This window comes from Aspergillus piperis (genome assembly GCF_003184755.1).
Source record: "Aspergillus piperis CBS 112811 unplaced genomic scaffold BO85scaffold_6, whole genome shotgun sequence".
Taxonomy (NCBI): domain Eukaryota; kingdom Fungi; phylum Ascomycota; class Eurotiomycetes; order Eurotiales; family Aspergillaceae; genus Aspergillus; species Aspergillus piperis.
Window position 1 is genome coordinate 1,492,048 of NW_020291596.1, and position 20,409 is coordinate 1,512,456.

Sequence of the window (20,409 nt, forward strand, 5' to 3'; positions counted from 1 at the left end):
TTTGTCTGTCTGACAGGTTGGACCGACTTGCTTGCCTTGATGTCAAGGAGACTTGTCTGCCATGAGGTCTGGCGTGATTTTAAGGGATGTAAATGTGATTCATGGCAGAAATTGGTGCTGCGAGGAGAGAGACACTGAAGCATGCAGGTCTCGGTCGGAATAAGCCCTAGTTTCAACCGTGCAGGGCCAGCGCATCTGCTATTCTCCTATCTTCCTGTCTTCCTGCCTTTCTTGCCTCTTCGTATCGACGGCCGGTGAGGTGTCCTCCGTACCTGAAGCTGCACCTCCGGGCGTCAGGCAATGGGAACCTGCAGATACGAAGGCAAAAAGAAACGGTGAGATTGTGATTTGTAAGAAATGACATTTTCGTGTCTTCTTTTTTTTCTTTTATTTGCCTCTCAGCCACTGCAGGCTACCTGTCTAGCTAAGCAACAACGTATTGTACTCGCAGAAAGTGGCTTTCCAAAAATGTCCGACTTCCCGAACATCCCGATCAGCGCCAAGAAGGGGGCGAGGAAAAGAAAGGGAAAGAAATCCGCCATGACTATCCGGAGTACTGCATCTCCGTGAAAACTGATGAGACACAGAGAAGTACAAGAAAAAAAGAAAAAAAAAGAGAGGGGCTCCCTTGCGTGCGACCCATCGAAATTGACACGTTCGACCAGTCAGAGAACAGAGAACAGAGAGGGACAGCAAAAGTTGATGGGGGTTTCCGGACTCCACCGGTTCATGGTTCCCCTTGTTTTAAGATGATGGAGACACACAAGAAAGAAAGGGATTGGGATCCAGTTTTTAGCTAAGCGGATACTCTCGTTACTGTAGTTAACTAGTTAACTATCTAACTAACTATCTATCTACTGTGCCTGTTCCGACAGAGACTCCATCAACATGCCCCAGCTGGAGGGACCAAAGCGCTCGTAGAAATCGCCTACGATTTCCGTGACAAATATGTAGGCGGCACGACGACGCAGATCACGCACCAGAGCAGGCAAATGATGGTTCGGGACTTCCGTGACCATGTAACCGCAGCGATCGCGAGGATAGGGAAGCTCGCCTAGACGATGTTGCACCTCATTGGTTTGCCAGCGTGCAAATGGCTCCTCACAGACCAGCAGGAGATCTGAGCCTGCATCGGCCATCTCGGGATCTGGGGGGGTACCTGGGTTGTGAACCACCTGCAGACATCGTCATGGTTATTATCATTATTAAAATAGCCTGGAATCAACCACGTTGTTCCATGTTTTCTCATTTGTCGGGTTTCAAATGAGAACAGCAGAACAGCTGTCAGATTTTTCTTTTGTTTTTTTTCATCCCCTCCACCAAGGTAGAGAAAGAGGAGAAAGAGAGAGGGGTAGTGGCTGAACCAAGGAAAACTCATAATAATAATAATAATAATAATAATAACGCTCATAATAAGAAAGAACAACATAATGCTTACCAATCGATCGCGGAGAAGCCCCGAGCAATTCTTGATGTGACGATGAAGCGCACGCAAATACTCGGCCTGAGCGGCATTGAAGTGGTTGGGAGTCTCATCGACCATGATGCCACCCACGCCTAAACCCGTCGTGGCATACTCGGCGGCCCAGCTGGCATAGCGATCGATCTCCTCACAGGCAGCGGCCAATGGCTTTCGGCAATAGTCGATGCGGATATAGCCGACCGGATAGACATTAGGGCAGGCATTCAGGCGGGCCACTTCGCGCGCATAGTTGGCATCGGGGCACGGCAAGGCACCCGGTCCACTGTTGGGGTTGACGATCACCAGGAACTCGAGCTCGGGATAGGCAGCAATTCTACACAGTACACACCTCTCTCCATCAGTCACTCTGCGAGGGGAAGATGAAAATAAAATGTAGGCGATACACCAGAGAGATAGAGAATAGAAAAAAAAAGCAAGCAAGCAAACAAGAACGAAGGTAGGTAGGTAAACTTTACGCGTCATAAAGTGGATCCCAGGTGGTCGGCGTTAAGGGATAGATATACAAGGGCACGAGCACGCCTGATTTGGGAAGCGTCGTGGTGGCCATCGGATCAAGGCTGGATAGGGAATAGAGGTGGACGGAGGTGGGAAGTTGACACTGGAAGAGGAGAATTGGGGGGCAGACAAAACTGGGAAGACAATAACAAGAACAAGAGAGAATGGGGACTAGCGGTGGCCAGGTTTTGTCTTCAGCAATCAACTAACTACCAGTCTTATACGAGATACCAGGGCATAAATTCATTTACATGAAGTCGCTAGCCAAGAGAACGACGTGGACACCGCAGCCCAGGGCAGACACTGTGAATGGGGAGATTACTGTACACAATAGCATTCGGGTGATATAGTCGAGATAGCCTCTTGACTCTTTGTCCTGTCTGTGCCTGCCCTGAAAGCCGAAAAAACCAAGGAATAAGCAAAGAAGAAAAAGTACCACAACGCCATTCCCGCGCTAAACCATGGACCAAGGCCTGGCCGGCGTCTCCAAGCTTTTCCCTTACAAACCTTCCCCTGCCGGCTGCAGTTGGTGTATCTCACACCAATCACATCCTCCGATCGGAGAACCTGACCTGGCCAACTCACAACGTATCTTGGTCCAAGTGGACCTTCCACTTTTAGCGCCAGATACTAGTCGAAGGAAAAAAAACCTAGAGTTGTTCGAACTTCGAACTTCCATCGAAAGCGACCGTCCCAGGGTTATCGAATTTTGGTGCGGCGGGAGCCACAGGCGGGATCAACCCACCACTCATCGTTCAGGTCGGCATCACGTCGCAGATGGTCTCACCCTCCGGATCGAAACTCTCGTAGTAGTCTTCCGTCAATGTGGTCAGGAAGAGATACCCGGCCTTTCGGCTCATCTGGTTGACAAAACTGCGCAACGTGCCGTTGCTGAGATTGTCAGGGACCGAGTGCAGCATATACGCATATGCCGTGCGATTCGACGCCATGGCATTCAGACTATGCTTTTCCGTGTGAAAATCCTGATAGGAACTCTCAAACACCACTGTGACGTCCGTCGCGTTGTTCTCGTAGCGACTATCCGGAATGGTACCGGGATTGTGGATCACCTAAAGGGCAGATCCGCCAGGAAAAAGTTAGCCTCTCGGATCGTCATAGCCAGAGAATTTTCTGCTCTCTTGCTGCACCCGAACCGCGGTCTCGCTTACCATGCGATCTCGGCGCAATCCCGACGAACTCTTGACGGCCTCGCTGATCGTCTGCATGTACTCAGCCTTTGCTGCCGAGTAGTCATAGGGGGCTTCGTCGAAGAAAATCCCGTCCATCGCTAGTGTCAGCGATCGATTCGCCCACCCGGCATAAGTGGCAACATCATCCAGCACAGCGGTGATGTTGCGCGTGGCATAAGCTGTGCGCACATATCCAACCTTGCGTACATTGGAATATGTGCTAAGCCGTTCCACCGAGGAGGTATAGTCCTCCGAGGGATACGCACTGGAGCCGGGCCCGCTCGAGGGGTTGATGATGACCGTGAAGTTCAGGTCCGGGTGCGTCGTGACCCTGGGACTGTCAGTCACCGTGCGCAATGCAATCGGGGGTATGTGTGTTTCAGGTTCAACATACGATTCATATAAAGGGTCCCATGTACTGTCATTGGTGGGGTAGATGTATAGTGGGAATAGAACATTCGTCTTCTCACCACCATGCTTGCGAGTTAATAGGACTGCGCAGGGAACAACAATGACAATAATGATCACCACGGCAATGGCGATGGAGATAGCGATGCACCAAGGCCGCCGGGGGCGCGTGAGATTAGGGCGAGGCATCCATGCGGCAGCCAGTCCGAGCTGGCGAGGGTTAGTTGAGAAGATAGAGTATAGTCTAGCTAAAGACGCAAGTTGAGTTCCGGCCTCTGCCCGGTCTAGATAGACGGCGCGCAGGAAATGATATAAACCAGAGGTGGAATCCGGCCAAGAGCAAAGTCCCGGACTCGCCGGACTCAAACGAAGGAACTAGATCGTTGTGATTCGCTCGCCATGTGGCGCGATAACAACCAAGGATGGAGTGCTATTGGGATCTAATGGCAATCGAGGCTGTTGACAAGACCGTGCTTTTGAGGTGCATAGAGCGTGGCGAGGACAGCAGAGGCAGCCAGAGCCCCGTATTCGAGTCAGACATGCATAGACCCCCCCACGTTAGCGCCGCTTTTGTGCCCACCAGTCCACTGGGAAGTCCCTGTCGGTTCGAGGGCCCAAAAGAAGAAATGCAGTCAGAACAGAGAAAAAAAAAAGAACGTAACGGGAAAGGGAAACTCCCGCTATGCTTGGTGCTGGCTGCTAAACTAACGCCTGCTCAGCTGGCTGGCGCTAGACCCTTTAATCACATATGAGTTTTTTTTTCTGCCTTTTTCTTTGGGTCAGCGGTAGGTTCCAGAGATACATGCATCTGCTATAAATAGTTATATTAAATGAAGAGATGGCGCCTCCCTTGGCGGCTTGAAAGGGAGCTTGACTTGGGTAGTCAGCGATTCTTATCGCCCTAGATAATAATTATCACTTAGGTACCCCGTCCACAGTCGGGTCAAGCAGCGGTGTTGAGTGTTCGACAAGCTGCCTGCCACCATGGGACTGGAATACCTGGGTCTGGATGCCGTGGGATGGCATCGAATGACCACAACATGGTGGGATAAGGTACGTATGAATTCTCTGCTGGGAAAAGAAAAACAAATCCCTTGTCTCCCGTCCTTCCTCTGACAATCGCAACGTTTAGGTGATAGCAGCATGTTTATTAACGACCATTGTTCTTGGTGCTGTATTCATTCTGAGCTTTATAGCTCGGAAGATCTACAGAATCTGGCAGGTATGTCGTGCTGTCGTCCATTTCGTTTATCGCCGTGAGGAATGCGCTGACGATTGGCTTTTGCGGTGGGAGTTTAGGGGCGGCATCAACTCTCTGTGGTCCCAACGGCCATTGCCCGTTATTTGGACCAACTCAAAACAAACAACGCCCCCCTTGCGTCGGAGAAACCGCCCGCGAAGGAGCTTAAATCGTTTGGTGTTTTTCTCGGCGGGTTTTCCAATCCTCCGACACCTGCCGAAGCCCATTTGCTATCGCAATGGGATATTCTCGTCGTAGATCCCCTCCAACCCGGGGTTTTGGACGCGCTTACGGGTCACTGCACGTCATCGCACATTCTTGCGCGCCTTGACGTCCGAAGTATAGTGCGGTCTGATGCCTGTCGCAACAATGATGAAGCCCTCCAAGCTCTGGAAACGGTTGTCCAGACGCTATCCAGTACTCTCAAGCGCGGCCAGAGCAGCACATCGCCCTTTCACGGCGTACTCTTGGCCGATTGCCACGCGCATTTCCAACCCGTGATCTTGAATGAATTGGTCAAGTACATGAACCACGTCGGGCTAGCTGTATGGCTGGAATTGGCGCCACCAGCCTACCTCAGTGAGGAGCAAGGCCGGGCCATTAACATGCAGCAAATTCGTGGTGTGGTGTATAGAAATGGTACAATCTTGCAAAATGGAGATAGGCGCAATTATTTCCAGATGGCCGAGATGCGTACTGCCATGCGGGCCGTGGCATCCCAGAAAGCTGTTGGCGACTCGGCTATTGCTATGTGGGATACGATTGACGACAACGTCGAACTCACGCATCACGTTCTCGGACGCAGCTTCAAGTGGTGCAACTACAACAGTGCTCTGTGTTGGATCGCACCCCAGTCTGCGCTAACAAATGCGGATATTGCCGTCACGAGAACGGTGACACAGGAGCCCCTGGGGGCTATGATGTGGCTGAAGCGCGGCGAAGTTTTGGAAGCGCACGATATTTGGAGGCTGAATGACAAGGTAAGAGCCCTTACGTGAGCTCGTAGTAAGTGAGCCCGAAATGGAAGCTGACCATCCACAGATCAGCCAAAAGCCGTGCGGATATGACGAAATGTACGAATCGCTGGAGTCTTTTGTTCCCGACCTGAAGGCAAAGCTTGCGCTGTCACCCCCGGTAAATTCTCGACGGTCCGATAGTGCAGGCACTGTGATCGAGGGACTCGAATGGTCTGGAAGAACCGAAAGTCCACAAATAGATATCCTGTCCGTCTCCCCTGCTGGAGAAAGCTATACCGGACTCGCATGCTTTCAGATTGGTCTGGATTGCACATCCAAGGATGTCACGGACCTCGTCGAGGGCCAAAGACAAGTTAGAGACCTCGATTTGCTTCAACGCCTCAATGCAGAAGACCTTCGCCAAGTAACCGAGCCATTGCGCGCCTTGCTGAAGGCCCAGAACTCACACACCTATCTTTCGTCGGAACTGCAGTCAATAAAGGACTTGGTTGATCTCCTCTCGGTTTGCAGAGGTGACGACAATGACCGTCTTCGAATTTACGTCGGCTTGCATTCGGGCTTTCGCACTCGCCTTGGGAGTCAGATTTGGGGTCTGCACGATCTTGATTCCAGCATGGGCGTACTAAACATTTATCTGTCGGGAAAGACCCAAGATCGCACCGGCACCATTCTCCACACGTACCTGGCCAACAGAGGGTTCAGCCGCTCTCGCTGCTTCTTGGCAGAGATGGCCTTGGCCGCAGAGAACCAGACGCTATCGGAAACGTGGGGATTGCCTAAGCGCATGGTGGATGATATCGAACAGCTTACCCCGGCAGAAACTTTGGCCTGGCTGCGACGACTGGCCTTATCAAGCCATGATGACCTGATGAAAATGTCTTCCAAACTTTGCGCCTGTGGTGAATATCAACTTCTGGAAGCCCCAACCCTCGCACAACTCCGTGCTCAGTGCTCGAGTGAGTATCTAGATGGAGAGATCTCGGCAGCGGAGCTAGTCTCCTCACGCCTCGCGTGGCTCGGGGAACAGGGCTGTTGGTGTCCTGATGCCTCGGCTGCCGAAGCGCTGTTTCTCGAGATTGATGCTCGGTTGCCAGCTCTCCTTATGAACGGAGAGGCAGAGGTTCTCGACAAATTAGCCACAGTATTCGAGTCCATTCTTCAGAAGGGCACTATCGACGCGGGTGCCGATCTTCTAGCTCTGAGTGTGTTTTGTGCCTTCCGTCGGCTTGCTCTGAACGAGATCTACCTAGAAGTCCTGGACCGCAACCCCCTACCAAACCTCGAGCCCGTGCAAGCAGCATGCTTTGCTGAAATGTATGCCTGTGGTGCTCGCACGGATATGTACTTTGATATGACACCGAAACGCATGGGTAAAATCATCTGGCGTTGGTACCGCGCATATTATCACGAGCACCAGCCACCTCAACGAGAGGAGATTTTCACCGAGCTGCCGACGGCGTATGCCTCCATGAATGTGGATCTGGACCCAGAAGGGGAAAAGGAGACTGCATCGTGGCACTACCGACTCACATTTCTGGGAATCTTCGCTGTCCCTGCACTCATTGATGTCACCTTGTTGACAACGATCGGTCGAGGCCTTTATTTAACTACATATATGAGTGATATCGACAAGACACTCGCCACTACTGCGTTGATGATTGCCCTTCTTGTCTGTGGTGGGTTTGGTAGCTGGATCAGTTCCGGTGGAAGCTACTACTTGTACGCAATGGCGTTCCCAGCTATGAGCATGTTCATCCTTACCCGCTTTATTGCTGGGCTGGCTGTCGCCTTCGTCGGTGGCATCATCGCGCTGATCGTTGTTGGTGTGGTTAAGGGATTCGCGGCAGGCATTCTGTTTTTCCTTTACTTTTTCATGCTGTCTACGTACCTCATGACCTTGTCCGCATTGTCGGTCTATCAGCTGCCGGGATACCAATTCCAATCGGTGAGTTGATCATCCCCCTAACCCTCTGCCTCATATCCCAGTTCTTCACTGTTTGTGCAGGCTAACTAACTATGGCACCAGGGACGCACGACAGTCATGTGTTGCATCCCGATCCTCTTCATTTCACCGATCGTCACATTGTGGGTACATCGCGACTCGGTCATTTACCTGTGCATCCTGGGACTGTTCCTCGCTTGCCTCCTTCTGGGGGCGCGGCGGGTCATGGCTCGGTGGAACAGCTGGTATCTGAATATTCCTTGCGTCACGGATACGGAAATTGTCAATTGGTACACACAATCCACATTGGACCACGGATCTTCCACCGAGAAGGTGAAAGACGTTGGTGCAGACGCTCGCCGGGCCCTCCTGGCTAGCGTCCAGAAGGAGAATAAAAAATGGTTTTGGAGCAAGAAGACAACAGACCCGTTCATCGCCAAAATGGCCGAAGGCTATTCTTCCACAACCTTCCTGTTAGGATGGTACTGCCGCTACTCGAGAACCAAGATGCCTTTGGCGTACAGCCCAACATGGAACTTGCAACTCAAAGCGGCGGTTGATACCATGTCTGAAATGCAAAAGGGTCTGAAGATGCACAACGCGTTTCTTCACTGGCGCCACACCGGGTCTGATGTCTGGTGTGGAATCTTGTATTTTGTCGTCGCTCTGTCCGATAAGTGGTCTGCATTGCTAACAGGGGAATCGATCGTCGGTTTGTCTGCAGCTAACAGCGCCAAGTACCGCCTCACGGTCGGCTTTGCTCTCGGTTATTATCTCCTAGGCGCAGTCATCCTTGACGCCGTATCGCAGCCACTCTGGACCCTAGTCACAAAGGCGACTCCTCAGCCTGTCACCTCACTTGCCAGCCTTCGCCAGGTAACTTTGAATGATGCCAAGGCTCGACGGAGTCTTTACTGGAAGAACCTCATGAAATTCTTCTTTTTGCACATTTGGGGTGCAGCCATCACGATGGCCGTTATGTGGACGTTCGAGGGTTCCATGAGCTCCACCATCATGTACCTGTGCTATGTCGGCTGCTATACTGGGTTGCTCTGGTATCAGTATAACCGGATCTTCACAGGACCTCATGTCGCTGGTGGCCTTGCTGTTGGTTCCATTGCCGGATTGGTTGTAGGAATTATCCTTCACGAAGTACTTCCTGCCTTCCAGTGGAGCAGTGTTATTGGCCTTGCCACTGGTACCTGGGGAACTGCGATCTACACTATTTTCAAGGCTGACATCGGGCTGCCATCCTTCAAGGGATCAGACGACCAATCTCCGCGCTTTGGGGCAAGAGATAAATCCGTGTCCTACGGTGTCAGCACCCTCGAGCCACACCCTGATCTCTCCCGGACAACCATGTCGCAAATGTTCGAAAACGTCCTTATGCTGTCCGAAGAGTTCCGCTATAAACTAGATCCTGCGCAGCATCCTGGTGTTGAAGTTATGCAGATTTTGGGATCTGATCGCCATCTTCATAAACCAGAGATTGTCCAGGCCGCTTTCCATGACGCAAAAGAACTGCTTCGACGCGTTGCAGAACTCTGGCAAGCCGGGGACATAACTGTTGAACTAGTTTCTGCCGCACACCTCATTCAACCGGAACAGAAGATTCGTGCCATCAGCCGACGGACAGGAGATCACGTTCACGTCCTCATTGTTATCGGTCCTGATCTCGTGGGATACGACTGGACATCAGACATTCGTCGCAACTGTCAGACAATCGCGGAAGCGCTCGTCCAAGCCACTGCAGAGTTCAAACTGGGACTTTCCCATGACCACGCTCTGATGGCAGAGCTTCTGATTGTAAGCGACCGGCAGGGCGAGAATATAACCTTACCCGAGGGCATCAAGCGTCAGCTGGAAGGCAGCTCGACAGAGCGCGCTAGAGTCCTCAACCACGGACAGCAAGTATTGTTGCGTCACATTCTTCTCGGAATGGACTGCGATCAGGAATGGGACCTTCTTCCTAAAGCTGCGAGAAAGCTGCTCCTCCGTCGAACCTGCGGACAGCCATGCCGTGTCAGTCCTGAACAGACTGCCTGGCTCGTCTCCAGAGCAAATGACACGCTTTATCTGGAAGAGTTCATTGCTAGATGGAACCTGGGATTCAAGCTAACAGCTAGCGTGATGTCGTTTGCTGCAGCCCAGGAATCCCATCGCCAAACTCATGATCAGCCGGAATTCATGAACACGAAGTACGACAAGCCCATTCGTGATTTGCTCGCACTCAACGAACACACACCCAGCATCGGTTTCGCCGAAGCGCTTCGCCTTTCGTTTGCTCGGATCGTGCACATTTGGAATGCGTGCCTCAAGTTCCTTGTCATCTCCTTGGTAGCGGATCCAGAATATCAAAGAGAGTTAGACTCAATGCTTCGTGGACAGCCCTTGGTGTTTGCCTGGCCGATCAACCTTATCTTGAACGGTGTCTGGGTGGCTTGCAAATCCCTACAACGTCTCATAATTCCTTTGGTCTTGCTACATGGACGGGAGAAGGTCTCCACTCTGTACCGGAACATGAAGGATTGGACGACAGTGGTCCATCAGGACCGGGTTGTCGTAGAGAGTCTGAGTGGTATCTCGACCGGTTTCTTCCGACACGAAGCAGATGGCACCGTCCAGCTCTACCAATACTCAGGACGTCATGAGCACGAGCCAAGCGATTTCAAACAACTCATGGCCATCAACACATACACCGACAAACTTGTGCTCTCACGACGCCAGGAGTACCGTGGTGATACTCTGCTCAATGAGTTCACCTATGAGTATCCACAAGACAATCGGAGCGGACGGCCAAAGTTGCCCACACAGCGACAATGTACCCAGGGCGAGCTGAGCGGCCAGATAGTCCATTATGACAAGCGCGGTTATATGACCTCAGGATCAGCCATGCGTGGTGTGAATCGCCTAGAATTCAACTTTTGGTACCGCAAAGGCGCCAAGTTTGAAGACGAACTGCTGCGCGCCGACTATACTCTGCCACATATCAAGATCCAGGTGGCCTGGTGTATGCCTCCTCCAAACCGACCGGAGAGGCAGGACAAATGGATCCCTTATCCTCGGGTCACTGATGCGACCTTCATCCAAGGAGATGACACCCACAAGGCTAAGTGGACCTACGACCATAAATTCCACCCGATCATCGCAACAACGTTGAACGGTGAAGCTGTGACCACCCCTGCAATGATCCATGAGGACTGGTTCAAGGTATTGCAAAAGCCCACCAAGTGCAGCTTCTTGGATGACAATCCACTCTTCTCCTTCTCTTCTACTAAGGTGAACTTCGTATCGCGCTTGCTGGGCTGGAATGTCAAACGATATCCGATCCCCACCTCGCGTGCCCGTACTCACCTCTGGAAGTCATGGAAGGGCAGCAAGGAGTTCGATGCAATCACAGCGCGATGGCTGGACGAGACCATGCTACGGTCTGACCGTGTGCTCAAGCCATACTGGAGAAGACGCAACCTGGGTCAGCTGGAAGCTGCGGCAGATTACCTCGATGCTCAAGCTGATACAGTTCTCGCTCGGGTGGACATTGACCCCGAAGTCAGCTCCTGGACACCGTTAGCTTTTAAGATCAGTGACCTCTCGAGCTTCGGGCAAGGCGGTGATTCACGCATCAACACTCGCACGCTCTCGACCCAGCTACAGGACAGCGACACCGAGCTACACGTCCTCGCTATGGATACCGGCACTTGGCCCAATGAGCCCGGTGGTGTGTCGGCTTGTCGACGCGATATGGTCAACGATCTCAAGGGTATCCGCTGGCACATTGTAGCTGAAGCAGCGAACGACTATGGTGTACCCCGATTCCAGATCGAAAGAAACGTTCAGTCGCTGGCCGTACTGCCCCAGTGGGGCTTGGACTTCATGAATCCCACCCATGGCATGTTTCAGAACACACTGGACTCGGAGGTGGTGCAAAAGTCTTACGATACGAGGGTTGCGGATATCGAACGCAACTTCCTACCAATCCTGACCAGCCTCGTTCGTTGTGCGCGATCCATGAACAAAACCCGAGCGCTCATCGAGGAAGCCACCAAGGCTTTGGTAGATCTCAACACTTATTTCGAATCGACTCGGAACTGGAATGACGTCTGGATGAGTGACACAGTGAAGCACGCCTGGCGGGAATTATGGCTGACCGAGGACATGGAAGACACAATCCCTGTGTCAGAGTGGTGGAACTGCGAATACCCGACCCTGCAGCAACTGGATACGGCTTTGGATATGTGGCATCGCTGTGAGTTAGCCCCCGGTCCGACCACTATGACCACGCTGACGTTGAATACTAGACCTTTTCATTTTCTCCATCCCTGTTCCCGAACGGATTCCCGACGTTTTCCAGGTGTCGCATCATTTCACCGGCGCCACGTACGGGGTGATGTGTAAAGTCAAGCGCAAATGTGCTCTCCACGTGTGGGATCACTGTGTCAGCTTCCGAGAAATGACTACCTTCCTGTCGGCCGCTGTTTCCTTCGACTCGACGTTCGTTAACTCGTCACTCATTTCCTTGGGTCACCTCGCTTGTATCCTCATCGAACACCATGCGGACGTTGTGCTGCCCTGCGCGGAGTATTTTAATCCTGGCTGGGAAATAGAACTGGGCACGTGTGAAGGTGTTTTAGAACATCGTCGGGCCTTCCAGCGCAAGATTGATCCGGTGGTGAACGGAATTACGAACATGGAGAAGTACAAGCCCATCGAGAAGATCAAGACCGAAACACCCACGGTAGTGATGTTGTCGCATATTCGGTATGTATCTGCTTTCCAAATTTCTGCTTGCGAAACTGTCGACTAACCCATGTAATAGTTATGTCAAAGACATCAAGACAGCCATCATGGCTACAGACCTGATCGTGAACCAGTGGGGCTTCAAAGACTACCGCCTCCACATTTACGGCGATATGGAACGCGCTCCTGGATACGCGTCGGAATGTCAGGAGATCATTGCCTCCAAGTCGCTTCGAGATCACGTTGTTCTTAAAGGATTGGGTAACCCATCTGTTGTGCTTCAAGACGGGGTAAGTCATTCCACGTTACCTTGTAGCACAGTTTTCGATCAATGCTAACCTTATTCATAGTGGCTTTTCATGAATTCATCCACTTCCGAGGGTCTTCCATTGGCGATGGGAGAGGCTGCACTAACGGGTGTTCCTGTGGTATGCACAGATGTCGGTGCCTCATTCTGTGTTGTCATGAACCGCGACACGGGCAAGAAGTTCAGTGAAGTCGTTCCCCCGAACGACGCCTTTTCCCTTGCATCGGCCCAGATACGGGTCATGGCACTTCTTGGAGAGTGGAGCAAGTTCGCGGGTGATGAGGAGGGCTACGTGCCCCCATCTCTGGGCTTGCGTCCATCTCCGGAAGAGGTGCAACAGATCTCCCAGCGTATGTACGAAAAGGTGGAACAACGTCGCCAGTTTGGTATGCAAGGTCGGGCGAACGTGCTCAAGAGCTTTTCCAGTCACCGGTATCTCCGCGAGCACGAGCAGATGCTCTGGCTGGGCAAGTACCAGAGCGAGAGCTACGTAGCCCGTTCCTCCTTGTCCTCCAGCGGTTCCAGCGGGTTCTTCAAAGAGCGGGTCACGGTCGAGCAGATCAACGAGCCTTTATTACCTCCTACTCCTCGGTGGCCAGGTGCCCGGCGGGAGTCGCGCCGTGGCTACTTTGGGTACAGCTCATCCAGTACTCAGTCTCTTTGTTGATGAAAAATGACAGTTGAATGAGGGCGCATCTGGAAAAAGGAGGTATCGAATGAGTGAGGTCAGGAGTTGTACATAATCACTTTTTCCTGTCATCCACTAGTACTTAGTGTTAATCAGCATAATGTTAATAGACCAATTGGTACATAACACTGAACTCAAGATCGGTGAAGTAGATCATGTCCATCAATTTGGGAGACCATGTGCGAAGTGAGGGAAAGGATGAGAATAGAAAAGAGAAGGAATGACCCGCGTGTATCTTCATTCACACCCGATCAGGTGATACGCGGTCTAAAGGAAATTGGCCTTGTTTCTCAGGTCATATCTCCAGGTTCTACAGCGGAGAAACAACACCACTAGGGAACTCCGGAAGTTATCACAGTAGTAGAATCTCATATGCGCTTCGAACGCCTACATTACTCATATTTCACAAAATACTGCTTGATACTCATCTTACCGAACGGCTCCAAGGAGAAGCACAGATACTCAAGATACAGAGAACGCCTTCAATTCCACGCCGAAGCTTCTACTACTGATTAATTCATCCCTGAATACTAACCTAAGAATAATAAATATGACCAACAATGAACTGCTGAAGACCATTATGTACTTGGTCCACGCCAGTATACAATCCTCATGATCCGAAGAAGGCGGGTCTGCGCCCGTCTCAATTCCTGAAAGTCCCTCAGTCAGCGAAAGTCGAACTAGAATAATCGAACACACACAATATCCAGAAAGAAGACAAGGAGCATAAGGATTGGAGAGTAACATACAGAAGCTGGAGCGTAAGATCTCCGTGGATCTTAGCCTTGAGCTGTACCTCAACGTCCAAATTCAAGTCTAGACGCAGGCGAAGCTGTTCGTCCTTTTTCTTCTCAGTCTGCTGTTGCCCCTGCTGCTGAAGTTGAGTGTCATTTCTACCACCCATAATGCTTCGCCCAAGGGCCTTTCCTGCCGTGTTGCCGAGCGTACCGACAGCTCTGCCGGCGGTGTTCTGGGCCAAGTCGCCAACGCCTTGGGTGAGGTTCCTTGGTACGTCCCCGACATTCCCCAAGGCGGGCAACGCCAGCGCCTGTTGCTGCTCACGTTGCTGGCGTCTCATATCTCCTCGCTGGCCGCGTCGACGGGCCTGTCGATAATATGCGTCTGCACTGGCAGGGGACGATGATGAGGGAGAGGATACACGCTCTGTCACTGATACAACGGATCGCTGGCGTTGCAGTTGCGGCTGCAGCTCTCCTTCGCTCCAAGATGCTGATTGAGTCTCCCGGTCGAGTTGTGTTTCTTCCGTATCTGGAGACAGATCCATAGTTTCAGTTGCTTCTGGTGCCTCTGCTGCTGCCGCTTCACCCGCGTCATCTGCTTCTGCTGGCGGTTTTTCAGAATCTGGGGGAGGATCCAACGGTTTTGATGCTTCCGGTGGACCACCTCGTCGCTGGAGCTTTCGAGGCTTTCGCACCCGATCAGGGTTTGAAGGAGAAGGCACGTTCTTTTGTGCGTCAGTGGTTGGACTCTGTTCTACAGCGTTTGCCATTGGCTAGGTAATGGACTGCAGATACGCTCGACAGGATAAGTTGGGTGGTGCGATGGGTGGATTGACGGTTATATAGAATAAACAGTAATTGTTTTCCATACAAAATTGAGGTCCCGAATGGCGAAAGACAATATCGATCCGTTTGCGTGAGGCGAATATGAACTGATGTCATGGTCCAATCCCAAGGGGCAATACGATGCCATCCGGGGCTCCCCCTTCTTGAGTTCCAGGGTTCCGGATCTCCCCTAAAGTGGACGCGCATTCGAAGTCCCTTCATTTATCGGGTCAACCCGTGATGATGGAGTTATTGAATTTATTTCATAGGTCTTAGCAAATGATTGTTTGGTAGCCATGACCCACTGTGCGGTCATCGGTGTCGCGCTGCGACTGTACCTTCTGGACTCGGCGCGTACATTCTTTGCGTAGTTCGCCTCCGCGATCGTTCTATACATTAACATCTACTCCTTCTTTGCTATCTTTCCTTGCGATCTTTATTTACCATAGCACCCTTTTACCGCGACGAACTTGATACCCTCAGCGACGACTGCAAGGAACACCATCCCCAGTGATCAATAGAAAGAACGGCGAAGAACCAGCGACTCCCAAATTACTATGGCCCAACCCGCAGATCCCCAGCCAGCACCAGCTCTACCAGTTAGAACGCAGGAGCGCCAACGAACTAGGCGAAAGAGAGGAAATGCGCTCGACGATCGTGTTCCTCCAAATACTTCAACTGCACTACAACCATTGCGACGCCAAGCATCGCGTTCAACCTCTCCCGCCACTGATGCAGAATCCGTCGTGACAAGGGAACAAGCCAGGCAAAGAGCACGGGGTGACCTAGCGAAGAGAGATCCGGCTGGGCAGGAGTTGACCCAGCCGTCGGAGGAAGAAGATACTGGGCTTAAGTTACGGCTGGAGTTGAATCTGGATGTTGAAGTCGAATTGAAGGCGAAGATTCATGGTGATCTTACGCTAGCATTGCTGTGAGTTTCCTTATTTGCTGAGTTCTTCAGCGCTTTACCCTCAGAGTTTGCATGTATGCGGAGTACTAATTCCGTGCAGGTCCTAGGCAACGAAGCAGGCTGTTCTAGATGATATAATTATGAAGGTTAATCCTTTGATATTACACATATCTCACAGAGTCTACGGTTCACAGCATGTATATGGCAGCGTCATAGCATTTACCTTGAGAGAGCACCATTCGTTCAAGTTACGAACGTCATATGGTAGATTCAACTAGCGTCCACTCAGTAAACGATGAAAAGATCGATTATCAATAATAACCATACTTTTAAAGATTAACCCGATGTGGGAGGGTACTAAACCATGGACAGTCCGCATCGACGACCAGAGCCCTCGGGTCTCAGATCGCAGCTGCCTGCTGCCCAGATCCATGCACCTCCTGGTCGATAGCTCGTACATTACAGAATAACATTTCTGTGGTAACAGCGGCAAAGTTTTTTCAGCTGAACTCTGCTCAGCTAACTGGACCATATTACTCTAATTCACACCGTGGCACTGGAATTGCATGTTCGCTGCCCATCGCGGGGAGTAGTCGGGCCACTGAACCGAGCCCTAGCACGCAATATAACTGAACTTGGATCCTCGGTATCATACATGGTCACCATCGATGTAAACCGTGATTATCTAGAAGTTATGTCGATCCAGTGGCTTCCATCCGTACACAGCCTGGACTTGTAATACATGGAAATCATGACGAAGGTATTTGTTCCTATTCGCTATGCGGCTCCCGCCGACGGTAAACGTAGGTATATACGCAAATTCGGAGTCTGTTATTCAATAAATGCGGGGAAGGTTTGGTATCCCTAACTCCGTAGATGATCAGGCAGTCGTAGCCGATTTGTTTTCTCACTATCCCATGGTTTCTAAAGCGCCACTCACCCACATATCCACAATGTGGAGGGGGACATGGCTTCTAGCAGGCCTTTCGCGGTTGCCGTCTCGTATTTCTCGGTACCTGGTGATCAGATCGGAATGACGTCTGAGTGATCGTGCTGATGTGAACCTGATCGATCATGACAAGATGATCGACGATCAGTCAATGAGGATACGTGGTATATAGTTACTGGAGGAGCTTTGTGGTTTCATAGTGAATGTGACTACCATTAATACTGACTACTGTTGCCTCGGGCATAGTATCTACTTCTTCCCAATCAGACAGATCACGGGCGTCGAGGAAATTCTTGGAATCCATTTGTGTACGGCATTGTCACAGCCACCGACGCAAATCAAGCAATGGCGGCTACCCAAGAGGATGCAAGGCAGGTGGAGTCCTTGGGGAAAGGAGATACTCTCAAGAAACCGTCTGCTATACGCAAGAAGGCGCCTCCGAAGCTTGCCAAGCTAGATAAGAAGGAAAAGGTGGATAAGCCTACCTTAGGTATGTTGGCCAAACGTGGACTAGCTTTAGAAATGTGTATCTAACGTTCAATAGATGAGAAACCAGAGAAAAAAGTGGAGACTGAAAACGTGGGAGATGTTGGTGCTGTTAAAACGCCTGAAGCGGGGCTAGAAGAACAGGTTGAGAAGGTTGAGGACAAAGCAGGAGAGGCAGGTGAAGAAGCAGAAGAAGAACTGGAAAATGAGGACATGGAGAATGAGGAGGAGGTGGAGGAAGAGCTGGAGCAGCAACGTGGGCCTGTCGAACAAAGAGAAGCCATGCCATCAGACACTGCGGCAGGTTCTTCGTCCACCGCTAGGCTAGCGGATAAGGGCAAGGGAGCAGCCGTGCAACTGGGCCGGATCGGGGAAGGCACTGAATCCATGAAGGATCAGGTCCCCACTGAAATGCCGGATCAAGTGCAAGAGAAGGCCGGAGAAGGCGTACAAGAGCCTACCGAAGGAGTGGTTGAGCCTGAGAAAGAAACCGATCTCGGAAAAGGCATACCAGAACCATCAGATATATCGGAATTGAAGAAAGCTGCAGTGAGCATTGGAGACCTGAAAGGCCTCTCTGTTGGTGAAGGTGGAAACATTGTCAATGCAGAGGGGAAAACGATCGGAAAGGTTGTTGAGGGGGATCCGGATGACCTTGTTGGTCAGGTTGTTGATGCTGATGGAGAGATCCTGGACGAGGACGGCGACTTGATCGGTCGGGTTGATGTCGTGACTGAGAAAGTCGATGAACTGCCACAGGCCGACGAACTTCCCAAAGCCGAAGAACTTCCCGAGGCCGAAGAAGTGGCAGAACTGCCGCAATTGCCGGATATATCGACTCTCGAAGGCCTAAAATGTACGAAGTTCGGCAGTATCTTGGATACTCAGGGTAACCTAGTTGGGGAGTTGGTTGAAGGCGATGCAAAAAGGATCTTTCGAGGAGGCTTTGAGCTTGACGATAAGGGCCAGTTCTGGGACCACCGCGGTAATGTCATTGGCAAGGTACAGCCTGTTCTACCAGAGGCGGAAGAAACCAGCATCTTCGAAGGAATGAAAGATCTGTATGTTGACAAGGAGGGATGGGTGCTAGATGACAACGGTCAACGCGTTGGACAGGTAGTTGAAGGGGATGTTAAAAAGCTCGCAGGCCGCGCGGTTGACGAGGACGGCGACATTCTCGATCGGCATGGAAACCTGCTCGGTCACGCAGAACCCTGGCAGGAGCCAGAAGAGGTTGCGGACGAGGTAACGGAGGAGAAGCCGGATCTCAGTTGTCTGGCAGGGCTCAAGCCCACCAAGCTTGGCCTCGTCATTGGGCCGGACCAAGTGCCTCTGGGCAGAGTTGTTGAGGGCGATCCCAAGCAACTTGCCGGCCGAACCATTGCGCCGGATGGTCTCATTTGGGGCGACAATGGGGAGGTCATTGGGCAGGTGGACCTGATCCCCGAGAATGAGCGAAAAGATCTCAGCCGGCCATTCCAGGGATGCACGGACCTGATGGTGAATGGATCTGGCTGGGTGGAGGATGGCGACGGGAACATCCTGGGTCGTGTAATCGAAGGGGATCCCCAGAAGCTCCAGGGATATGATGTCGATGAGGATGGAGAAATTGTGGACCAGCATGGAACTGTCTTGGGGCGAGCTGCACCATGTGAACCCCCTGCCGAGGAGGTGGAGGTACCCGATCTGTCTGCATTAGCTGGCAAAGTGGTAAACAAGATGGGCAATGTCGTGGATACGAACGGAATTGTATTTGGACGGTTGGTGACAGGTAACCCTCGAAAGTTGGCGGGCAAATCCGTGGATGAGCAGGGTCAGGTCTGGGATGCTGCGGGCCACGTTGTCGGCCAAGCCGAACTCATTCCCGATGCCGAGCGAGAGCGGCCAGAGGGACCATTCAGCGGCCTAGATGGCTTGACGGTGAATAAGGAGGGTCAGGTTGTCGACCCGAACGGCACACCGGTTGGTCGTTTAGTCGAGGGAGAGCCTAAACGCCTTGCTGGGCGTGCCGTGGACGATGATGGAGAGGTCCTTGACTCGGCTGGGAATTGCATTGGCCGGGCTGAGCCGTGGTCTGCTCCAGAGGAACCGCCTAGTCCCATGGCTGGCCGTAAGGTTAACCGGGAGGGAGAGGTCCGCGATGAAGATGGCAATCTCATTGGCAAGCTTACTCAGGGAGAACTGTCGAACCTCATCGGCCGAACGATTGACAAGGATGGCTATGTTGTGGACAGTGCCGGCAATAGGATCGGGGAATGTACCTTGCTGGAGAATATACCCCCAGAGCCAGAGCCCGAGGAACCGGAAATGTCCCCCGAAGAGCGCGAGCAGCTGGCTCGACAGGAAGAGGAGAATGAGCTGGCCAAAAAGATGTGCTCAATTGTTCAGCAAACTCTGGACTCCTTGGAACCCATGTGTCGAATGATCACTCAGGTATTCACCCATCCATTTAATGAGCATACTTCTGATAAGAACACATTTTGCTGACGCTGATTCGAACAGCATATCGAAAAGGCCAATAGTACACCCAAGGATGAATTGGATGAAGAAGCACTGGTCAAGGAGGTAAAACCATTGATCGAAGAGGCTGGCACCATTCTGCAGGAGTGCAAAGGAGCCCTGCGAGCGTTGGATCCGGATGGCCACATTGCTGCCAACGCCAAAGCCCGCAGTGCCTCCCAAGAAGCCACTCCACAGGAGCATCATCTGGCGGAATTACTGAAGGACTTGACACAGCTAGTGACGGAGACGATCGAACGGGGTAAGAGTATGATTGCCGACATGCCCCATGCGAAGAAAGAGATCAACCCGCTCTGGGCGCTGTTGTCCGAGCCGTTGTTCCAGATCATCGCGGCCGTCGGTCTCTTGCTCAGTGGCGTTCTGGGTCTTGTGAGTAATCTTCTGAATGGTCTGGGTCTGGGAGGTCTTCTTCAAGGGTTGCTCGGTGGCTTGGGCGTGGACAAGCTCCTGGAGGGTCTGGGACTGGGGACCATCACGCAGGGGATCGGGCTGGGTGGAAAGAAATAGTGCTG

The 20,409-nt window shown here is 51.9% G+C and overlaps 5 protein-coding genes across 5 annotated transcripts; 3 read left to right on the forward strand and 2 right to left on the reverse strand.

The window, feature by feature from the left end:
- Positions 1 to 854: 854 nt before the first annotated feature.
- On the reverse strand, positions 855 to 3,765 carry BO85DRAFT_458487 (spherulation-specific family 4 protein; the record flags this gene model as incomplete). The annotated part of the gene is made up of 5 exons (XM_025661588.1): positions 855 to 1,175; positions 1,439 to 1,796; positions 2,822 to 3,048; positions 3,148 to 3,499; positions 3,563 to 3,765. The coding sequence occupies 5 exons, from the start codon at positions 3,763 to 3,765 to the stop codon at positions 855 to 857; spliced, it is 1,461 nt and encodes a 486-aa protein (XP_025517285.1).
- Positions 3,766 to 4,560: 795 nt separating this feature from the next.
- Positions 4,561 to 13,598, forward strand: BO85DRAFT_519139 (glycosyltransferase family 4 protein; the record flags this gene model as incomplete). The annotated part of the gene is made up of 8 exons (XM_025665024.1): positions 4,561 to 4,629; positions 4,709 to 4,798; positions 4,876 to 5,796; positions 5,858 to 7,738; positions 7,820 to 11,981; positions 12,034 to 12,493; positions 12,552 to 12,762; positions 12,823 to 13,598. The coding sequence occupies 8 exons, from the start codon at positions 4,561 to 4,563 to the stop codon at positions 13,444 to 13,446; spliced, it is 8,418 nt and encodes a 2,805-aa protein (XP_025517286.1). The 3' UTR covers positions 13,447 to 13,598.
- Positions 13,599 to 14,128: 530 nt separating this feature from the next.
- Positions 14,129 to 14,977, reverse strand: BO85DRAFT_368858 (uncharacterized protein; the record flags this gene model as incomplete). Its single annotated transcript, XM_025655891.1, has 1 exon — positions 14,129 to 14,977. The coding sequence occupies one exon, from the start codon at positions 14,975 to 14,977 to the stop codon at positions 14,129 to 14,131; it is 849 nt and encodes a 282-aa protein (XP_025517287.1).
- A 612-nt stretch (positions 14,978 to 15,589) lies between these two features.
- BO85DRAFT_369112 (uncharacterized protein) lies at positions 15,590 to 16,075 on the forward strand (the record flags this gene model as incomplete). Its single annotated transcript, XM_025655901.1, has 2 exons — positions 15,590 to 15,963; positions 15,994 to 16,075. 2 exons carry the CDS (start codon positions 15,590 to 15,592, stop codon positions 16,073 to 16,075), a joined length of 456 nt encoding a protein of 151 aa, XP_025517288.1.
- Positions 16,076 to 17,236: 1,161 nt separating this feature from the next.
- On the forward strand, positions 17,237 to 20,404 carry BO85DRAFT_512193 (DUF3659 domain-containing protein; the record flags this gene model as incomplete). The annotated part of the gene is made up of 3 exons (XM_025664643.1): positions 17,237 to 17,381; positions 17,436 to 19,810; positions 19,880 to 20,404. The coding sequence occupies 3 exons, from the start codon at positions 17,237 to 17,239 to the stop codon at positions 20,402 to 20,404; spliced, it is 3,045 nt and encodes a 1,014-aa protein (XP_025517289.1).
- Positions 20,405 to 20,409: the final 5 nt, after the last annotated feature.